Source organism: Myxocyprinus asiaticus, chromosome 27, assembly GCF_019703515.2.
Source record: "Myxocyprinus asiaticus isolate MX2 ecotype Aquarium Trade chromosome 27, UBuf_Myxa_2, whole genome shotgun sequence".
NCBI classification, from domain to species: Eukaryota; Metazoa; Chordata; class Actinopteri; order Cypriniformes; family Catostomidae; genus Myxocyprinus; species Myxocyprinus asiaticus.
The window spans coordinates 29,324,626-29,344,049 of NC_059370.1; the positions used below are offsets into that span (position 1 = coordinate 29,324,626).

General features: G+C 37.4%; 1 protein-coding gene across 1 annotated transcript in view; it reads left to right on the plus strand.

Annotated features, from left to right (window-relative positions):
* LOC127417670 (glypican-6-like) overlaps positions 1–19,027 on the plus strand; it is a 60,703-nt gene extending 41,676 nt beyond the window's left edge. Inside the window, exons 3-9 of the mRNA XM_051657805.1 lie at positions 7,484–7,881; positions 8,787–8,952; positions 9,896–10,026; positions 13,730–13,876; positions 14,006–14,130; positions 15,562–15,734; positions 16,048–19,027. Of these exons, the coding sequence (XP_051513765.1) occupies positions 7,484–7,881; positions 8,787–8,952; positions 9,896–10,026; positions 13,730–13,876; positions 14,006–14,130; positions 15,562–15,734; positions 16,048–16,268 (1,361 nt within the window). The 3' untranslated portion in view covers positions 16,269–19,027. The remainder of the gene's footprint in view (positions 1–7,483; positions 7,882–8,786; positions 8,953–9,895; positions 10,027–13,729; positions 13,877–14,005; positions 14,131–15,561; positions 15,735–16,047) is intronic.
* The last annotated feature ends 397 nt before the right edge of the window (positions 19,028–19,424 follow it).

The following is a 19,424-nucleotide window of genomic DNA, read 5'->3' on the forward strand; positions in this document are numbered from 1 at the left end:
AGATTTTATTGCTGATTTGAAAAATTTTATTTGATTGTAATCTTGACCAACTGTTTTGGAGATTTCAGTCTTTCCCCATTCAAGTAGATGGGAGCTGCACTTGTATGCCACTTGTTTGTATAAAAAAAAAATATGCATTTGGAGCATTCCAAATATGCTTTGGAGCATTCCAAAGATGGCCGTCGAGTGACCTGACTGGCAAACAAACATCTTACCCTCCAGTGGCCAAAATGTCTTACTTAAGAGTGGCAGTGTGTGATTTTTGTGGGTGCATCAATTAAAAAAATCAGCCCTGATTTTACTGTAGGCACAATCGACCAATCAATGATATGACACCAAGATTGGCCAGTGGCTGATTGATCAGTGCATCCCTAGTTCACGTAAGATGCGTAAACAAAACGCTAGATGGAGTGCAATGGAATGGAGCGGAATACAGGGGTCTGAGACGTGTTTTCTAAAAGTTGAACTGTTTTTAACTTAACATGGTGTCTTAAAAATGCAGTACTTGTGGCAGGACACTCAATAAACATCAAGACACAATGGCAAAAGACGTCTGTTTGAATGTGTCTGGCTGTAGCAGAGGTGCTTTTAAAGTGGATTAATTTAAATACACAACTTTCCAAGAGGGTTTTACTGTTCTAATTACTCTGAGCTAAAGGCTCTCTCCATACAAATTTAAAGAACCAATGCTAAAAGTATCATAATTTAAAACAATTGAGAAAAATTTGTTGACAGCTCTAATCAACTAGTATGTATTAATAGAAGTTGTAGAATGAAGATGGTAATGAAGACTAAATGGCAACACGACTTAAGTGGGAAATGCAGAAGAACATGTTTGCTATCAACACAGCAACTAGATGTCATTAAGATTAAATGAACATGAGCACACACACACAAGTTTGGGTGTGTGTTGGATGGGTAATCATTGATAGCAGCCTTTGCTTTGAAAGCCTAGAGGTTGGAGTCACAGGCAATTAAGTGCCCTACCAGAAATATGTTTTCTCTGTGGCTTGGTGTGTTTGTTCCTCCCTGTGTGTCCGGTCTGGGTCTAGGTGACCTTATCTGGGGGAGCCTCAACTGTGCCATGAGATTCAGGATTAACCTCCTACCGAATTCTCATCCTCGACACCTCAGCAGGGTGGTTTGAAATCCCACAAGGAAAGAAAGAAACTGAGTAACTAATTGGCACAAATGGGGGAACAGTCACTGCCTGGGATAAAGAAGAGTTAAGGAAAGGGGGATGAGTGGAAAAATAAGCTAGCATGAAGGGCGGGACAATGAATAGAGAGTCTGGAATTTTTCCCTCCTCTGGGTGTTTGAGGAACATGTTTGATTGCTCAGAGTTTTGAGACCTATTTTGAGATGTTCGTTGAAGTTTGTGTCTAAATGCATTTTCTACTTCACCTCATATATAATGTAATGTGGTTAACTTACCCCACAAGAACACTCGCATTTAACCTTTCACACAGATTTCTGGACCAATGAGTGTGAGGGAAGTGCATTTTAATGAAAAAATCAGAAGGGAGGTCCACGGCCTGCTTGTTGGATGACTTCTGTGTATCGTAAAGTCTCTTTTAATGATGTAGTAGTATGCCTGAGAAACACGCCCTCAAACTCTACAGCTTACAATGTTTAGTCCCAAAATCACAACAGTTATGTTGGGAAGTCTGTAAAGAGGAAGAACTGTTGGGGGATGGTTGACGTTGAGTGGTTTACTTGGTTTTGCTTTATGCACATCTGTTATGCTGTTTAGAACGTGTTTAAAGCTGAAGTGTATTAGCTGCACCACGAAACAAAATTGCAAAAATAGTGATTGTAAACAAATAATGACTGAAAACAGAAAGTCCTGCCCCAAACTTACGCCAATTGTTGGGATAATGTTGCTGTGTCAGGCTGGTTCTAATGCTTAAACTGTTTTGATAGCATCACAGTCAATAAATTTACATGTGCAGTCATGATCGAGCTGTCTCAGGTTTTTGCATAGTCGAGCTTAGTGAGAGCCAAGTCGGTACTAAAATAAAAAAGATGTCACGATACAAGTGTTTCTACAGTACCGGTAGTACCAAGCACTGACTCAATTTGGTTCCTGCATGCTGTCTGACCAGCACACGACTGCTTCCAAATGCTCACACTCAAATTTGACATATTTTGGGGGAAAAATAAATGCACAATTAATCAAATTAAAAACGTGACATGTCCTAGTGTGATTGTTAAATGGCATAAGATTGCAATCTTTGTCTACATGAGCTGCGTGTTTAAAAGTGAATGTGTGTAGCCGACCGCTCATAACTCCAAACTCCACAGAATGTGCGCTGTGTGTTAGATGACAGAACAGAGCACTTATCCACTGTGCAGAGCATGCCAACTATGTTTATATAATTAAATAACAATATTTGAGCTTTAATGATCACACTTGGCCATTTGTAATGAACTGTTTATCCGGACAAGTAAAGTTTCCATCAAAACACACGTCAAAATTAAAGCTCATGTCAAAATAAAAGCAACACGCCTAAAATTGAAGAAACTGCGACAGAAATATATTACAACTGTATAGTAAAATTTAATATTCACTGTAGTAATATTTATAATAAATAATAATGATTAATAATAGAAGTATTATTATTATTATTATTATTAAAAATAATACTAAAAATTAAGCAGTATATCACAAGCAAGAGTGCTGTTGTACTGAATAAAAGTTGGTAAAAACAAATGCAATGGTATGTTGAAAAGTAAAAAAATAAAATAAAATGGAAAACTCAGAATTTAGGAAAAAATAAAACAGATATCATTAGGACCCTACTTTAAAACACTGAAGTGATGCATACTTCATTGAGAAAAACTTGAAGGACACATGCATTTGTTTTATATTATTATTAACATTGAAATGTAACGTTTTATATAGGCTAAAGGAGTGTGTTCAATAGCACATTACCATATTTGCATATTTTTGCTGTCACTGTGGTATTGCCATTTGTATCGAAAACCATGACATTTTACTGGTATCGGTACCGAATACTGAAATTTTGATAGTACATTTTCAGTCGGATTAACACATTTAAATGGCATTTTAAAAAGAGGAATTGTTGTTTTAGTCTGACTGAAATCCAACTTTGATAGTGTGTGTGTTTGTGTGTAAACATACTGACAATTACTTTCCTGGGACATCAGCCTATCAATTGATTACTTACAGTTGTAAATATATTTATAATTCATTCAATACGGAAAATGTATAAATATTTTAATTAAAATTATTAATGTAATATTTTGTTTACAATTTGTGCGTGCCATGTACTGTGTGTTTATGCTTATTAAAGTACTGCATTGTTCCTCTCATGTTGCCTATATTGAAATTGTTTTAGTCCAACTGAAAACAAATTAGGCTACACTTTTCGGGGAAATCTGCCTACTTCTGGATTACTTATAGTCATCTCTACATATTTAGCTGGATTTACATTGGAAAATGTTTTATTTAGTTGAGGTATAATTATTGTCTCCAGTCGTTCCTGAAATGTCTGCCTTGATCCATATGCTCTTTAGCAGGAATCAAAAACCTTCCAAAATCTAAAGAAATTCATCTACTTGAGATTTGATTCAATGTGTTCCCTTGAAGTGGTCTTCTGACAAGTGGCTAGTGTAAATTCATGTTTTCTTTGGTAATGGCATACTGACATGCAAACTTGGAAAATTCTCTTCTCCTCATCCTCCATTGCTTTCTCCACATCTTGTCCTCCCCCATGACTGTATTCCTGGACTTTAAACTTGTGACAGCTCTGGCATTCCACAAAATCTCTGGAGAGGCGGGTGCGGTAGCTTAATCTCTGTCATTGGAGCGTGGAGCTGGGTGCCTTCTATCTCTCTCCCTGTGTGGGGCCAGGGGCCAAGGGCCACTCGTGGGAGGGGAGCTAAATGCAAGGGCTTAGGTGTTTCTGGTATCCGTGGTTACACAGCAGGATGGGGGCATTTAGAAAAGCCCTGCAAATACACTCGCATTTCCCTGTCTCATTCTCTCACAAACATGCACACCTCTTCCTATTCTGCTAACTGCTGCTCTGTTCCAAAACCTAGTGTGCTGCCTATGAAGGCATCGTAGGTGCGCTCCTGATGCAACGTCTGTACCAAAAGATTTGCAACTTAAACATCCACCACCTAATATATCTTGTTTTGTCCATATTGTAAGGCCGGCAAAATACTTGACGTAAGTATGCTTACACAGATGCAAACGTTTGACCAATGCATTGCAATGTGCATTCTTGCGTTACTGTGGCAGTAACAAACCTCAGTACTCATGGGGGCGATAAAGTTTCCTTCAATAAGGAAACCTCTGTGCCAATAAACTGAATGTTGATTTTCAGGTAAGATGCTATAAATATATTGACTTTAACTTACTTGCTCAGCTATATTCTCTTTAAACTGTTGATCTGCCATTATAGTAGTTGACTTGAATGCGAAAAATCACCATAGAAGTGGACAGTTCTCACAAATTTCTGCAATAGCTCCCTTGTGGCAATGTTAAGAATAGGGCTGCAACTATCTATTATTTTAGTAATCGATTAATCTTCAATTATTTCTACGATTAATCTGATACATTTTATCTGAGATTTCTTTTCCTGCATTTTATTAAAATATGATTTAAAAAAAAACTGAAATGATAAATGCCGTAAGGATTTGGTTTGCTTTTACATTACTGAATTCATGATTCTATACTCTCACAAAACTTTGAACAAAGCCTGAATCATGAAGAGTTAAGTTTGAGTTTATTATTATTGTTAATTTCAGGACATATGCGAAATCATTCCTTTACTTGTAAAACTTAACAAAAAATGCTCATGATTAAAGATTAAAATGATTCATCGGGCATGGAGTGGGACAAAAAATCAGCCCAGCAGAGGACAATAGTGATACAAGAATAGAAAAATGAATAATTCTGCCTAGCTGAAAAATACATAATTATTTTAGATACATATGGTTGTACACTCTCACTGATTACATACATTTAAGTATTTTAATATTATAGTTTTTAAAATAGTATTTTCACTGATTACATGTTTCTTGTAAACTGTTCTTTAAAAAAAAAAAAAAAAAAAAATGTGTGTGTTTATCCAGTAAAATAATGTTTGCCATTATATAAATTTACTAGTGAAATCAGACATTACATGACGTGGCATTATCAGGAGGACCCTTAGCGTTATTATACATTATAATCAGCATTATATACAGTTTAATATAGTACAATCATCTGTAAACGCAGTGCGAAGTTTCATAATGAAACACATTTTTCACTTGGCTGTGAAGGGACGTCACTGACGGTGCTTCTCTGTGCTTACCGCAAATATCCAACTAATTGATAATTAAATTTGTTGTCGGTGATTTCCATTATCGATCATTATCAATTTTATCGATTAGTTGTTGCAGCCCTAGTTAAGAATGCAACACGTAATTGTGTTGTGTTATGAATTGTGGTCTGACACATTTTGGAACGCAACAACACGTGAAATCAAGCTTGCAAAGCTAGAAGCATCTGCGTTCACGAATTTGCGTATAGTATTTGTCGGCCAAGATGGTGGACGGAGCGAGAGAACGGTCAATTGGAAATACAAATCTTAATTCCACACTAAAAAGTATCAATACAAAAAAAGTTTCATTTAAATAATTAAAAGCATTTTTAATTATTGCTTTTAAAGTTTTACCTAAAATGTAAATTTTACTTATTACAGTATTGCGTTGTTCCTCTCACGTTGCCTATTTGGAAATATTTTATTAAGTTGAGTCTCCTGTGTGCTTCAAGTTCCTGCCTATGTATTGTGTTCCAAATCAGTCGCTTGAGAGGTTTCATGAGCTTATGGATGCTACCTTAAAAGGCAGCTGCCTATGTTGGCAGAGGGTAGTGAGGCAGCTCACTAGGATTTGGAACGGAACTTGAGTGTTTGATTGAGGTGTAATTGACAGCAGCACAGTGACCGTTTGTGTGTTTTTGTTTGCTTATAAACTCGGTGTCTTGTTTTGTTGATGAAGCCTATGGTAGTGAAAGACAGTTTACGAGCGCATCAGACGCTGCTTTCACATTCATGGCCACTTAACACTTAAGTCTCACTCATTATGCACAGGGCATCTGTGCTGCGGGGCAGGAGGGTTTATGTGAGAGGAGAAAGGTGATACAAAGGCGAAAAACAAATCGCGCATTTTGTGTAGAGCGTGTGTGAGTGCGGGAGAGAGGTGAAGCATTTCTTTGGAATTCTCATTTTGTTGAAATTAAGAAAGTAGGGTTTACTGGCTGGGGAGAGAATTTCATGGGTGAGAGTGGCTGGATTATTTGAGGAGGCTGGGAGGGAGGGGGGTCTGACATTCCACAGGATGAAGTAGGTCATTGTTCCCTGTCTCCAATGAAGAGAGCCTTCTGAAGGCGCTGATGAACTGAAAGCAAGAGAGTCAGTGAGAGAGGGGTTTAAGGGGGTACAGGTCCATTTGGGGGGGGGTCGACATTATTCAGGAATCCTATTGAAAAGGCTTCTGAAGGATGTCGCGGAGAGAATGAAAAGCGAATGGAATGTGACAACAGGAAAATGCCATTGATAGCGGTCAGCCTCAACTGTCTTGATGGGCAAGACGGTACCTATTTGAACCGCAAGCTGCCCTTCATCCTTTTCTGCCATCCTCTTTCTCTTGAAGCTTTCTGCTCTCACAGCTCTTTCTCTTTAGACACAAAAGTTATTTTCCTGGAATGTAGAGAGTGAAAAACTTGTGTTGGGTCTAATGGAATATGCATTAATCTGTTTAGATAATAACCGTGTGCATTTCTGGCTTCCCTGGCAGTTCTTGAAGGTTTTCCAGTCAGTATGCATGAGTAATCCCGAGGGCTATTTTGAGCATTAAATTGCTCTCTCTTGAGTGTCATTGTAATGACAAAGTAATGGACGTACTGCCAGCTTAAGTTCCAGTGTTAATAAAAAAAATACTTCAAATATGTTGAAGTTGACAGTCTCTGTGCTTTTTTTTTCCATATTTTGAATGTACTTAAACTCCTCTGTTATATTTGTGTTCATGGCCAGTTAGTACACATTCTTTTATAGATATAAATAAGATATAGAGACATCTTGTGTCTTATCTGTGAGAGATTACTTGAAAGATTATGGCTTGCCAGAAATACTCATTTGTATATGTTTTTACGTATGAACTTATTGCAAATGTCTTGACGTTCAAAAAATCACTTGAATATCTTTTCTAAAATAATGCGTCATATTTTCTCCCTCAAATTTCACATTCACCATTGCAGATGACACATGTGGAATAATCACACACAACTTGCACAACCTATAGCACCTTTCTTTTCTCAACATTATTATTATTTTTTTCTGACACAAAAATATTTTTTGTGGTGGCGTCAGTGAAAATGTTGGTAAGTCAAAGATCTAAACTACTGGCAAAAAAGCCTTAAAACTATTGAAAACTAATAAATTCTCATTATTGTTCCTTCTCTTCACAGAGTTCTTTAGAGAGCTGTTGAACAATGCTGAGAAATCCCTTCACGACATGTTCGTGCGGACTTACGGCTTGATGTACGTGAAGAACGCGGAGCTATTCAAGCATTTCTTCCACGAGCTAAGCCGCTACTATGCCCACGGGAGCAGCGCTGTCAACCTGGATGACATGCTGGCGGACTTCTGGGCAGAGCTTCTGGAGCGCATGTTCCGATTAGTCAACGTTCAGTACGAGTTCACCGACTCGTACATGGAGTGCGTCAGCAGGCACATGGAGCAGCTCAAGCCCTTCGGCGATGTTCCTCGCAAACTCCGCCTGCAGCTGACCCGTTCCTTCATCGCGGTTCGCACATTCACCCGCGGCCTAGCGCTCATGCCTGAGGTGGTGGGCAAAGTGTCCACGGTGAGAGGCTTTGGGGGCATTTGTTGGGTTACAATGAGAGGTTAAGTTAGCTTGGTGCTTCGTTATGAGAGTCAGATCAGGGACAACACAGATCAGAAGTACAAGACAAGTTTTCAGTGGGGTTTATCAGTATGTGAAGGTGGACACCTGTTGAACTCATAGAAGCTTATCTACCAGCATTAAAATATCAGAGGTCAAGGGTTCTCTGTGTGTGTTTAGCAGGGTCAGAAATTAACCAGGGCTTGAAGCAAGAATGCTACAAATTGACAAAAATACTCCAGATAATTAGGGGCAAAACAGTTTCCAAAGTGATTTATTTTTTTATTGTTTTTATCCAACATTTGATATTTCATTTTAATTTTATTAGATGTATCTAGTTGTAGTTAGTGCCAACATTGTGGTGGTGTTTTTTTTTTTTTTTTTTGCATTTATTGTTAAATCTTGTGCATTATTTACATTATTTTGTATTTGATGTTGATTTAGTATTATAAGTAACATCCATAGCTGTTCAGATCAAGAATGCATTTCAGTTAATTGATTCAATTGAAATATTTGACAAACAAACAAACAACAAACTCTGTATTTTTATATAGTATAGGCACTTAAAAATGCTCTCAAAGAGATGAAAAAAAAAATGTCTGGGGGGGGGGGGGGGCAAATATTATGTATATAAAAAAGTTAATTTCTGACACTGGTCTGTAGTAAATTGGCATAAGCAAATGAACCTTAAATTGCAGTTAGACATTGACCTTATAAAAGGTGGCAGGATCGGTAATGGCTCATTGTTCAGTCTTTTATCAGCAATATCAGACATGAATTAGGTTACAGACTCATTAAACTTTACCTTTGGTGTCCCGATATCTGATTTGCTGACTGCTCAACCATTCTCTCTTTCTCTCTTTCAGGTGAGTGCTTCACCGAGCTGTGTGCGAGCAGCTATGAAGATGTTGTACTGCCCGTACTGTACTGGCCAGGTGGCACTGAAGCCCTGTAAGAACTACTGTCTCAACGTCATGCGCGGCTGCCTGGCCAATCAGGCAGACCTGGACACAGAATGGAATAACTTCCTGGGTAAGAGGATATTTAACACATGAACTTCCTGATTTGTGCCCAGAGATGTCCTAATTACAATTATTTACAATCATTCACATACTGTGCAGAGATATTGTACAGATCTCTATATGGAAACCTATGCGAAGATTTAGAGAATAAGAGCTTTTAAATATTGGTCACTGAAGTTTTCAGGTTTACACAGAAATGGCTGAATGAATTAAATGCCACCATGGCACATTATCCAGCAAGTTCTCAAAATCTCTTCCAAAGGTTTTCTGCTTGTATGCCAGTTGTTTTGAAATCATCTTTAGTCACCCAAAAATATTTACAGATGGGAAAAATAGTGGTACAGCCTTAAGCAACTTAAGTTTCCTGTGGGCTTAATGGGTTTTAAATGACTGAAGTAACGGATTTATTACTGAGCATAATAATTACAGATTAAAAATGAATAGGTTGCATTGAAATGACAGAAATTTTTCAGAGGTCAAAACCATGAAAAATTAAGCCACGGCTGAAAGCAGTATTGAAATTGATTTGGATTAGAAGTTAACGCTGGGAAGCTGCTCTTTTTTCCCCCCTTGTGTGTGTTTCATGAAGTGTGTTGGGCCACTTTTGACTCAACAGGCCGTTTGGTCAGAGGTCCTGCCACACATTCTCATATGCTTTCAAAATCTGCTCCTGGCTCGCAGGACACCGCAACTGGTTTTGCTCACCCTGCCTGTCAGCTTTGGGGGGAACCTTAATTGGGGCACATTGTTCAGGCCTCTGACTGCTTAACAAGCTGTTTGCACAACAGGTTGCAGTTCCTTATGAGCTCAGTCTTGTTGGACAACTGTATGCTGGCCTCTAGTGGAGGAGATGTGTTATAGTACCATGCATAGTTGGTTTTAAAGTGTGGTACTGAGGAAATTTCTTGTTGTGAGAGGCTTCCCTTTATTAATGAGTTGATTTTTGATTTTAGATGCCATGTTGGGTCTTGCTGAGAGACTGGAGGGGCCCTTTAACTTCGAGTCAGTCATGGATCCTATAGATGTGAAGATTTCAGATGCCATCATGAATATGCAGGAGAACAGCATACAGGTTTCGCAGAAGGTCAGTGACTCTGTGTTTTTAAGATCTCTTCAAAATGACATTTGTATGTTTGCTGTGCTCTGACATGCTGATTCCTGAGAAGAGTGAATTGACTCTTCGCTAAGCCCTGCCTTAAAAGCGTTTCTGACCAATCCTGTCTTAGCAACTGTTACCCTGCCGCCATTCCTCTGACACGCGTTTGCTATTTTCCAATAGCATATGGAAGTAATGTTTGTTTTAGTACTTTTAAGCGGGATTTTATCAAAATAATTAAAAACATTTAAAACAACTTTGTTGCCAGTAGGGCTGCCCCTAATAGTCGACCAAACGTCAGTCGATGAGAAGAGTCTTGGTCGACCAAGTTTTGATTGGTCGGTTGGACGCAGGAAAAAAAACCTCCACAGGAAATGATGAACACCGGTATTACCACTGGTTTGATGTTAGGTGGTACTACAGTATGGGGTAATTTTCATTAAGCAGGATTAGGCTTAAGCCTACACAGTAAAGCAAGATACCTTGATTTCAAACTTTGAACTTTATTTATTATAACTAAACATTCTAATGAAACTGGAAAAAAATGAAGTGCAATTAAAATGTGTGTTGTTCAACTTTTTGAAAGATGGCTTTACAACAGTTGTGAAGGGCAACATCTCACTGGCAAAGAACCTACTTCATCTGTGCATTCTCTGCCGGTCGGGTATTTCGTTGTCCGGAAATACTTGATGTGTGTGAATACATTTGTTTTGTTCCCTCCTTCACTATATATATATATATATATATATATATATATATATATATATACATACATACACACACACACACACTACCGTTCAAAAGTTTAGGGTCACTTACTCATTCTTTTATTTTTTCACATTTTAGAATAATAGTAAAGTCATCAAAACTATGGAATAACATAAATGGAACTATGGGAATTATGTTGTGACTAAACAAAATCCAAAATAAATCAAAACTGTGTTATATTTTAGCATCTTCATAGTAGTCACCCTTTGCCTAGAATTTGAAGACATGTACTCCTGACATTTTCTCAACCAACTTCTTGAGGTATCACCCTGGGATGATTTTTAAACAGTATTGAAGGAGTTCCCATCTATGTTGGGCACTTATTGGCTGCTTTTCTTAATTATTCGGTCCAAGTCATCAATTTCAAAAACGTTTTTTTTTTTAAATAAAATTGTAGTTTTGTAATGAAATAAATTAATATGGTGGCACAGTTATATTTTTGTCTACAAAACTAATTTCAAACATTTCAGCATACACCTTCAGATCAAAAGATTTTTAAGATCATGAGAAACATTTAAAGCAAGTGACCCCAAACTTTTGAATGGTAGTATATATATACACACACACACACACACACACACACACGCATATATATATATATATATATATATATATATATATATATATATATATATATACACACAATTGCATTGGAAACCCTGGGCTGAGGGATCAGTGAATATTCTTGCTTTAGTGATTTTGCATTGAAAATTAAATTAATTTATTTAAAAAATGAAAAACTTAAATTAAATACATTTCTAAATTCAAATTGCACTCCAAACAAAACGAAAAAGCATTTAAAATAATGAAGTGATCGAAAAAATTATATATAAGTAACCGCCTTTCCGTTTACCATCAGGCAATTATCCGTCTAAACATGCAGGCGGAAAACAACTTGCACAAATGAAGACATAAAAACAATTCTTAATGTAAAAATAATAATTATAATGATGATAATAATCACTGAAATATAAATCATGGTTCAAGGTGAACGTGTTTCTGTATTATTTTATGATTTAATCTCAGATGTGTAGGCTGCAGAGTTGTAGTCACAACAAACTGCTCTGTGGAAATAAAGCAAACTGAGCTCAAAGCACCTCCTGAACTGACATGGTCTGAGGTCATTTGCAGCACTCATAGACGATACTGTTCTTGCAAAAAAAAAGTTTAGAAGACAGAAACAAAAAGTGTGAGAACCTTTTACATGCGCGTGTTCCACGAGACTGCACGCCTCCGAACAAAAAGCGTGTCAGACATGCGTATAGACGGCTTTTCTGTCATCTGTTCTTAATAATATAATAAAGTGTGTTTCTTCAATCGCGTGTCTGTGTGTCTATGGGCAAATTATTCGTAATATTAATTTGATAATAATAATAGGCTAATAATAATAATCATTTAATACAAATATCATCTTGACATCGTCAAAGGCATCAGCTGTTGGCGATCAATCTCATCATCGTCGATCCCAGAGATCATCGTCTGTCAGCACAACCCTAATGTGCATTTCTCACTGTAACTTAACAAAATGTTCAGACAGTCTCCTTGCTGGTTTTTCCGACACATTCAGGATCATTACCGCTTTTGCCGGTGTCGCTGCGGCTCACTTCATGCGTGCGCTTGTAAACTGTATATTTTAAAGGCTCATTATTACGGGTTAGTATTTCTCTGTAATGTAGAACAGTGTTAGCAATGTTACTTATAACATTCTTTCTCAGCCCTGGAACTCAAACCATTTTCTGATGCCCCCCAAAATATATACAAGTAATTAAATTAATATCATAAACATGTGACAACTAGTCGACCAATGGCTTAAATTAATGCCTACTAGTCGACTAGGAAAATCTTTGGTCGGGGGCAGCCCTAGTTGCCGGGTAATAGTGACACGAGTCATCCAGAGAGGGTACTCGCAGTGTTTTTCTTTCTTTTTTTAAAATAATCTTTAAATAAATCTGGAGAAGATCATGTTGTGGATTAAACTGTGTCAGCCCTCATTCCCAAATGAACATATATCATCTGCAATGATACCTTTACTCCAGTGTAAATTAAAGCTAAGAACTGAACGTTAATTAATTTGTGTTGATTCAAGTCATAGTAAAAGCGACAGTAAATAAGCAGTTCACAGCATCATGAGCAAATGAGTGTGTTATGAGACGTTATAAACAGCTCTGTTCACTTACACATATGTTATTAGACGTGTAATCGCTATTTAATGAAACTAAAAAGTTTTTATTTTCAAGTGACTGTAATAATAGTCTCCACAGTTTTTAATCAAATTACTGTGTAATTTAACAATTTCTTTTACAAAAAACTTCAGATAAATATGCATTACAATGTCACTCTTCATACCAGCCCACGTAAAAATATTATCCATTCCGATTATGAGAATATTTTGCCAAAAAATTGTGCGTCGGTCACGGCAATCTCCCATTCATTCCAATGGGGAGTCCTGCAGAGCTTGTCAGAGCGAGCAACTGTAACTGGGGGAGTGGGGCTTAGCGAAGGGTCAATTACAAGTTTAATATAATTGTAGTCATGCAGTATATAAGGGAATACATTTTTCTAGTTATGCTGTGTTCTGAATAATTTCATTGGCTAGAAATTGCTCTTGTGTAGAGTACAACCTGCTCACAAACCATCCTGATGTTTAATTTGTGAGTAAATGATTATTTTGAATCAGGTCTTTTTTAATGAATCACTCGAACCAGTTTACAAATTGGTTTTAATGACTCATTAGCGAATTGGTCTGAATTTGAATGTATTTTAAAAATCCTTATTCAATAAACACAAACGATTGGAAAGGTCATAGAAATCCATTGGTCAAGAAGTGTGGGAACCCTGTGTAATGTTTTATATTAATTGATACAGTAAGTGGGCTATCCTGTAGAATGGTCAATATATATTTATAGCTATTTTTGTGTTTCAGGTGTTCCAAGGTTGTGGTCAGCCCAAACCCAACAGTGCCTTCCGCACCCGGCGCTCAACTAGAGACTCAGGGTTCCCTGGCCGTTTCCGCCCCTACAGCCCTGATGCCAGACCTACCACTGCAGCTGGCACCAGCCTGGACCGACTGGTAAGCACATAGTGCCCACATATTACCCTCTTCTACTCCTCCCCAACACTTTCTTTAGAAACATGGAGTGTTGATTGATTTTAACAGATTGGAATGGAACATCAGTAACACTGTATGCTTGTTTCCTAGTTGACGGATGCCAAAAAGAAACTGAAGCACGCTAAGAAGTTTTGGTCCACCCTGCCGGACACGGTGTGTGTAGGAGATAGGGTTGCACCAGGTGATGAGTGCTGGAATGGCACAGCCAAAAGCAGGTATGGTATAATTCCTCCGTTCTATTTAGGAATGGGCAATTAAAAGCAAAATTTTACTCATGGTCGACATTTTTATTTTTTATTTTTTTTATATCACAATATACATTTTTGGAAAAAGACTCCTGTAAAAAATTAACCAATGTTCAAAGTAAAGGCCGATTTTTACTTCTGCGTTGAACCTATGCTGTAGGCTACATGTAGCTGCGGCGGTTACAGCGTAGCCTACACCGTAGCCTGACGTGCACCTCTTCAAAAATTTAACTGCGTGTCGCGACAACGCAGACCACAACAACTGTGGTTCGCTTTGTAACCAGTGACCGTCCCTCAGCATGACAAAAAAGATCTTAGATAGTGCCGCATTTTCTCAAAAATTATTTTAAGATTCATGCATCATATCCACTGATCGGTGATCGTGTCGCATTGTATTTGGACTTTTCGTTTTTATGTAACCATCTGCTGTTTTTATATTTTGTTTTTTAAATGAAATACGTGACAAAAGAAACATATGTTTACAACTTATGAACTATTAAAGAACTTTCCAATCTGTATGTTTTGACCTTATTTTTGACAGTATGGTGCACAGTAAATTATCCTAATTTATAAGTTATGTAAATGGAAAACTTCTAATTTGTCAGCAGATTAAAGAAGGACCTGTTCAGAGTTGGTTCTTTTTCCTATATGTATTGTATTTAAACGACTCCCATTTTGTGTTGGTCAAGCAAAGCAGTTATTTACTATTTTGATTTGAGTTTTTATTTATTTATTTATTTATTTATTTATTTTTTGAAGCACAGAGCGTCAAAGTATGCTAAAATATTTATTTATTATTATTTAAGCGACTCAAAAGCAAGCATACAGTGTATTCCTGATTTACTGTTTCTCTGCATTGCAGGCAACATGTATAATAAATAATATGTACCTAAATACAACGTACTTTGATGAACTCATTTTTAATGCTACAATAATTTAATAAATACTTTTGAATTTGGACGCAGAAGTATAAACAGGCCTTAATGGTAGAGCTCTCTTTAAAAACGTTTTTCTTTTATTTGAACAGTCTACATCGCAATTAAACAAAGTTATCAGTAAAAACAAACTAATTAATAACAATGCTATTTTCTCAAGGTGACTATAATACAAAAATAATACAAAAGTATTAAATATAAAAATTGACCCTGGTGAAAATTTTTCAACTCAGATCTACCTGAGTGATAGATAATGATTATTTGAACACGCATTGTGTACTATGCTGTGGCATTTTGCATAACCATGGAATAGACAATAACATTTCTGTCCGTTTTCGCATTTCTTCCGGTAAATCATTTTAAATGGTATATCGTCCACCCCTAATTCTATTCCTCACTCAACCAGCTAGCCTGCTACTTTACCACCAGAGAAGCCCACTTAAATTTTCTCTCCTTTCATGTGCAGGTACGAATCTGTCGTCATGGGCAGTGGCTTGGCCAATCAGGTGTCTAATCCTGATGTGGAAGTTGACATTACCAAACCAGACATAGTGATTCGCCGGCAGATTGCAGTCTTGAAAGAAATGACCAGCTGGCTGAAGGCGGCCTACACTGGCACTGACATCTCATTTGTCAATGGTACAAGGCAACAGATTCTTCATGTAGTTTGTGTAATACTCTAAGCACTGGTTGTTTATTGTTGCACTTCCACTTGGTGGCGCTAGTGGCACAGAAATTACACACTTCAGTGCAAATATAACGCAAATGTGACTTTTACTAATATATATATATATAAAATAGATGGGCTTTTCCAAATGTAGATGATTATTTTCTTTTGAAGCAGTCCGATCTCAAACCATTTAACGCTGTTTACAAGTAATCAGATTGGCCCAAACGAGTGTTAAAACTAGGTCAACATTTTACAAGCCGTTTTCTTTTCCTGGCTCTTCAGAGGATGCTGGCAGCGGAGAGGAAAGTGGAAGTGGCTGCGACTCGCCCCCTTGCGAAAAAGACGATGACATCTACTTCTCCACACCAACACCTGTTAAACCACGCTTCAACAAGCCTCAAAATGGGGAGCAACCCTCTAGTGGAAACCAGTTGGCACCCTGCAGCCTGGCACTTGCCTTGGCAGCACTCCTGCTGGCCCTGCTCACCCCTCACACAAGATAAGATCAGTCGAGCGAGGAAAAAGACGAGTGTTTGTACGAATTTGAAAGAGAGAGTAGAAAACTGCCACAGGACATTACAGAGTCTGCTCTCAGGATCACCGTCTGCCTGCCATTTGGGGAAGACACTCAAGTTATTAATTTTCAAATAACTTCCCTTCAGTGTATTTTTGTTTGTGTTTATAAGAACGGACTTCCTTTGTGTACAACTGTACGTTTCCATGCAGCATTACACAATCCCTTTTGTTAAATCTTTCAGCTGAGTTTTATTCCTCTGTGATTTTAACGTTCAGAATCAACTGTTCCTCATGATTGTTATTTTCGGTTATGGCTCTAAATGAATGTTAGTGACTGCCGTGTGTTTGAAAGTAGGTCAGACTGTGTGGATGGATGTGTGTTTGTGTAGATCTGTGTGTGTGAATGGCTGTATATATCATCTGAGCGCTTTCCCTAAGGTAAATAATTAATCAACCTATATAACACATGTATAAACTGATTTAAGCAAAGCTGTATGAAGTATTCAGACTTTTTAGACAGACTTTTTAACCCATTTTGAGTGTGTGTGGGGTGTGCATGTGTGCTTGGAGGCTTAGTTAGCTGCAAATCACATATTATTTCCTGGATGTTATTAAGGTAGAGAAAAACCACATGTTGCCTTAGATTCTTACAAGAAAATGTGTGCAAACAGTGCTGACTTACGAATGAAATCAACGAGGCGTGGGCTCCCAGACATGGAGAGGAAACAGTTGTTCAGCTGATAGGTTTGATTTAGTTTGTCAGGGAGTGAATCATAATTTGCATTTGGCAGGTTTTAGTTTTTGTAGGTCTTTTGTTTCCAAGCAAGATTCACTGCCCATTTCATAGCATCCCAAATACTTTCAGTGGTTCAGCGAATGTATAACTTGAGAGTATAGTCTTCACTAATGACTTAATTTTGTGCATTGTGTGTCATGAAGAAGGAGCTTTGGTTTGGTAAGGTCTATTTGATCTGTAAGTTGAGCCGTTGATGAAAAGGCCCCTCAAAGAAGGCAGAACTAACAATGATCCTTCATGTGGATAGACATGTATAGACATGCATTCTGCATAATGTGGACTGTATGGCCTGAGTAAAGTTGCTATGTAATATGTGGACACATTATGAACTAATAGGAGAACCAACTGGACAAGAGTGTAAACTACAGATGGCTTCAGTCTGAGCTGTCAAGATGGAAATGAATAATGATGAAATTTACACAGGGTTTTATGTGGAGGTGTTTATTTTGCTAGAAGTTTATTGTAAGGTATTAATGGTGGTATAAAACCATATAAAAGGTACTGCAGCAAATTTCACTCGACCAGAATGGCAACCGGTGCTGATTTGAGTGTGTGGGTGGCTACTTTGATTTCTGTCAATTGTTTATTTTTTGTTGCTTTCTACGTTTGATCTTTTCCCATTCCCAGCAGATTTCATCTGATAGTTAATCTAATTCAGCATCGGTACAGTATTTGAAACCATTCCTCATATAGAGCAATAGATAGTGTGTGTGGTACGATTCAACACTAAAACAACTGTTTTGTATGTTTTTATGCTTTTTAATCGATGTAGCTATGCATGTGGGTTCCCATTCAAATGTCTGGCAAGTACAAAACGCTTTCCACCCACCTCTCAGAAAACTATTCCCCACTCACTGTTGTACAGTAAGTTATTTAACCACATCTCTTTTCTTTTTTTTTTCTTTTTTTTTTTTTTTTTAATGGCATTCGCAAACATGCTTTCAGATTGTTTTCCTAGGTATCTTATTTCAGTATTCAAAATATTTATGTAGGTGAATGCATTCTAATGATTTCACAATTTAACTGATGGTTTTTTATTGGCTTCAGATTTCATGTTATGTAATATTTAGATTTTGTAAACCAAGCTACCATAAGCAGTTTTTATTTTTCATTATAGTTTTATGAAAGGGGAGTGTGAAAATTGTACAAGCTGATGCAAGGACAGGGCTGGCCATAAGTCCTTGATTGTTCCTGATGTCACATGCACTTTTATTATTGGCATTCAGATACCTCACAGCAAGAGAGTTTTAATCATATCTGCAACAAGCATTTGAGCCTAAATGCTATTTGATTAATTCATTTGATATGGATGTGCCTATGGATGAATGGCCAGTCCTATGACATGAAAACAAACTTGTCAGGAGCCTGGAAACAGTGACGATCTCTGTATGGCAGTAATGTTCCTCACCTCAAATTGGTTGTGTTTTTCCAGGCCGATGTGTTATGTGTGCCATGAATAGGAAGGAATGTGTTTTCAGTCCTTTCGTATGATCCAAAGCTTCCCACTATCACATGTTAAAATGGATTTGAAATTAAAGACCAGGAAAGTAAGTGTCTTGTTCATAACAACTAGTATATGTTGAGCTACTCTCAGTCAATGTGAAGATGACATGGACACTTGATTGCAGAGGATCGCTTTCCTAATCCAATGTCATCTTAGTCTGAATACTGAACTTCAGATGGACTGATTGCAGTTGCTATTTTCCTGCAGCCCTGTACATCAGTGGAGTTATCTTTGATGAGGAGTAAGAGAGACTGAAGAAAGAAAAGAAGAGAATTGTAAATAATGAGCAGTCATTTTAGTGGTCTCTGAGAGATGTTCATCAGATTTTACCCATTCAGAGTATCTGCTTAATTTGGGCAAAACGAAGAGATAGATGCTAAAAATGTAAGAGAAGTTATATTAAATGTTTCCTAGTCTTGTTGCAATAAAGACTGCAGATATTTAAATGTGTTGTCATTTGTGCTTTGCTCTACCACTACTCTGACTACTGTGTAAATAACATGATTACTCTGGAAATCTCTTTGAAAGACCCCTTAATTAAACACTTATACATGGCTTCAGACAGTCATGATCAATTGATTAACGGCCATTAATTAAGATGCAATGATAAACTTTTCTGTAGTTACCGTGTGCTCATATCAATGTGCCATTGTTAGACATTATCAGAAAAATGTCAGTACTGGGATTCAATTAAACAGTTCAAATAAGACTGCGATCATTCATTTAATGGTAGTGTTAGTGTTCCATTCTGGGTGAGTACCTCAGAAATAATCATCCCTCAGACATGGGCAATGTTCAGAATAGCATACTACTATTACTATTTCTGCAGTATATAGCATGAAT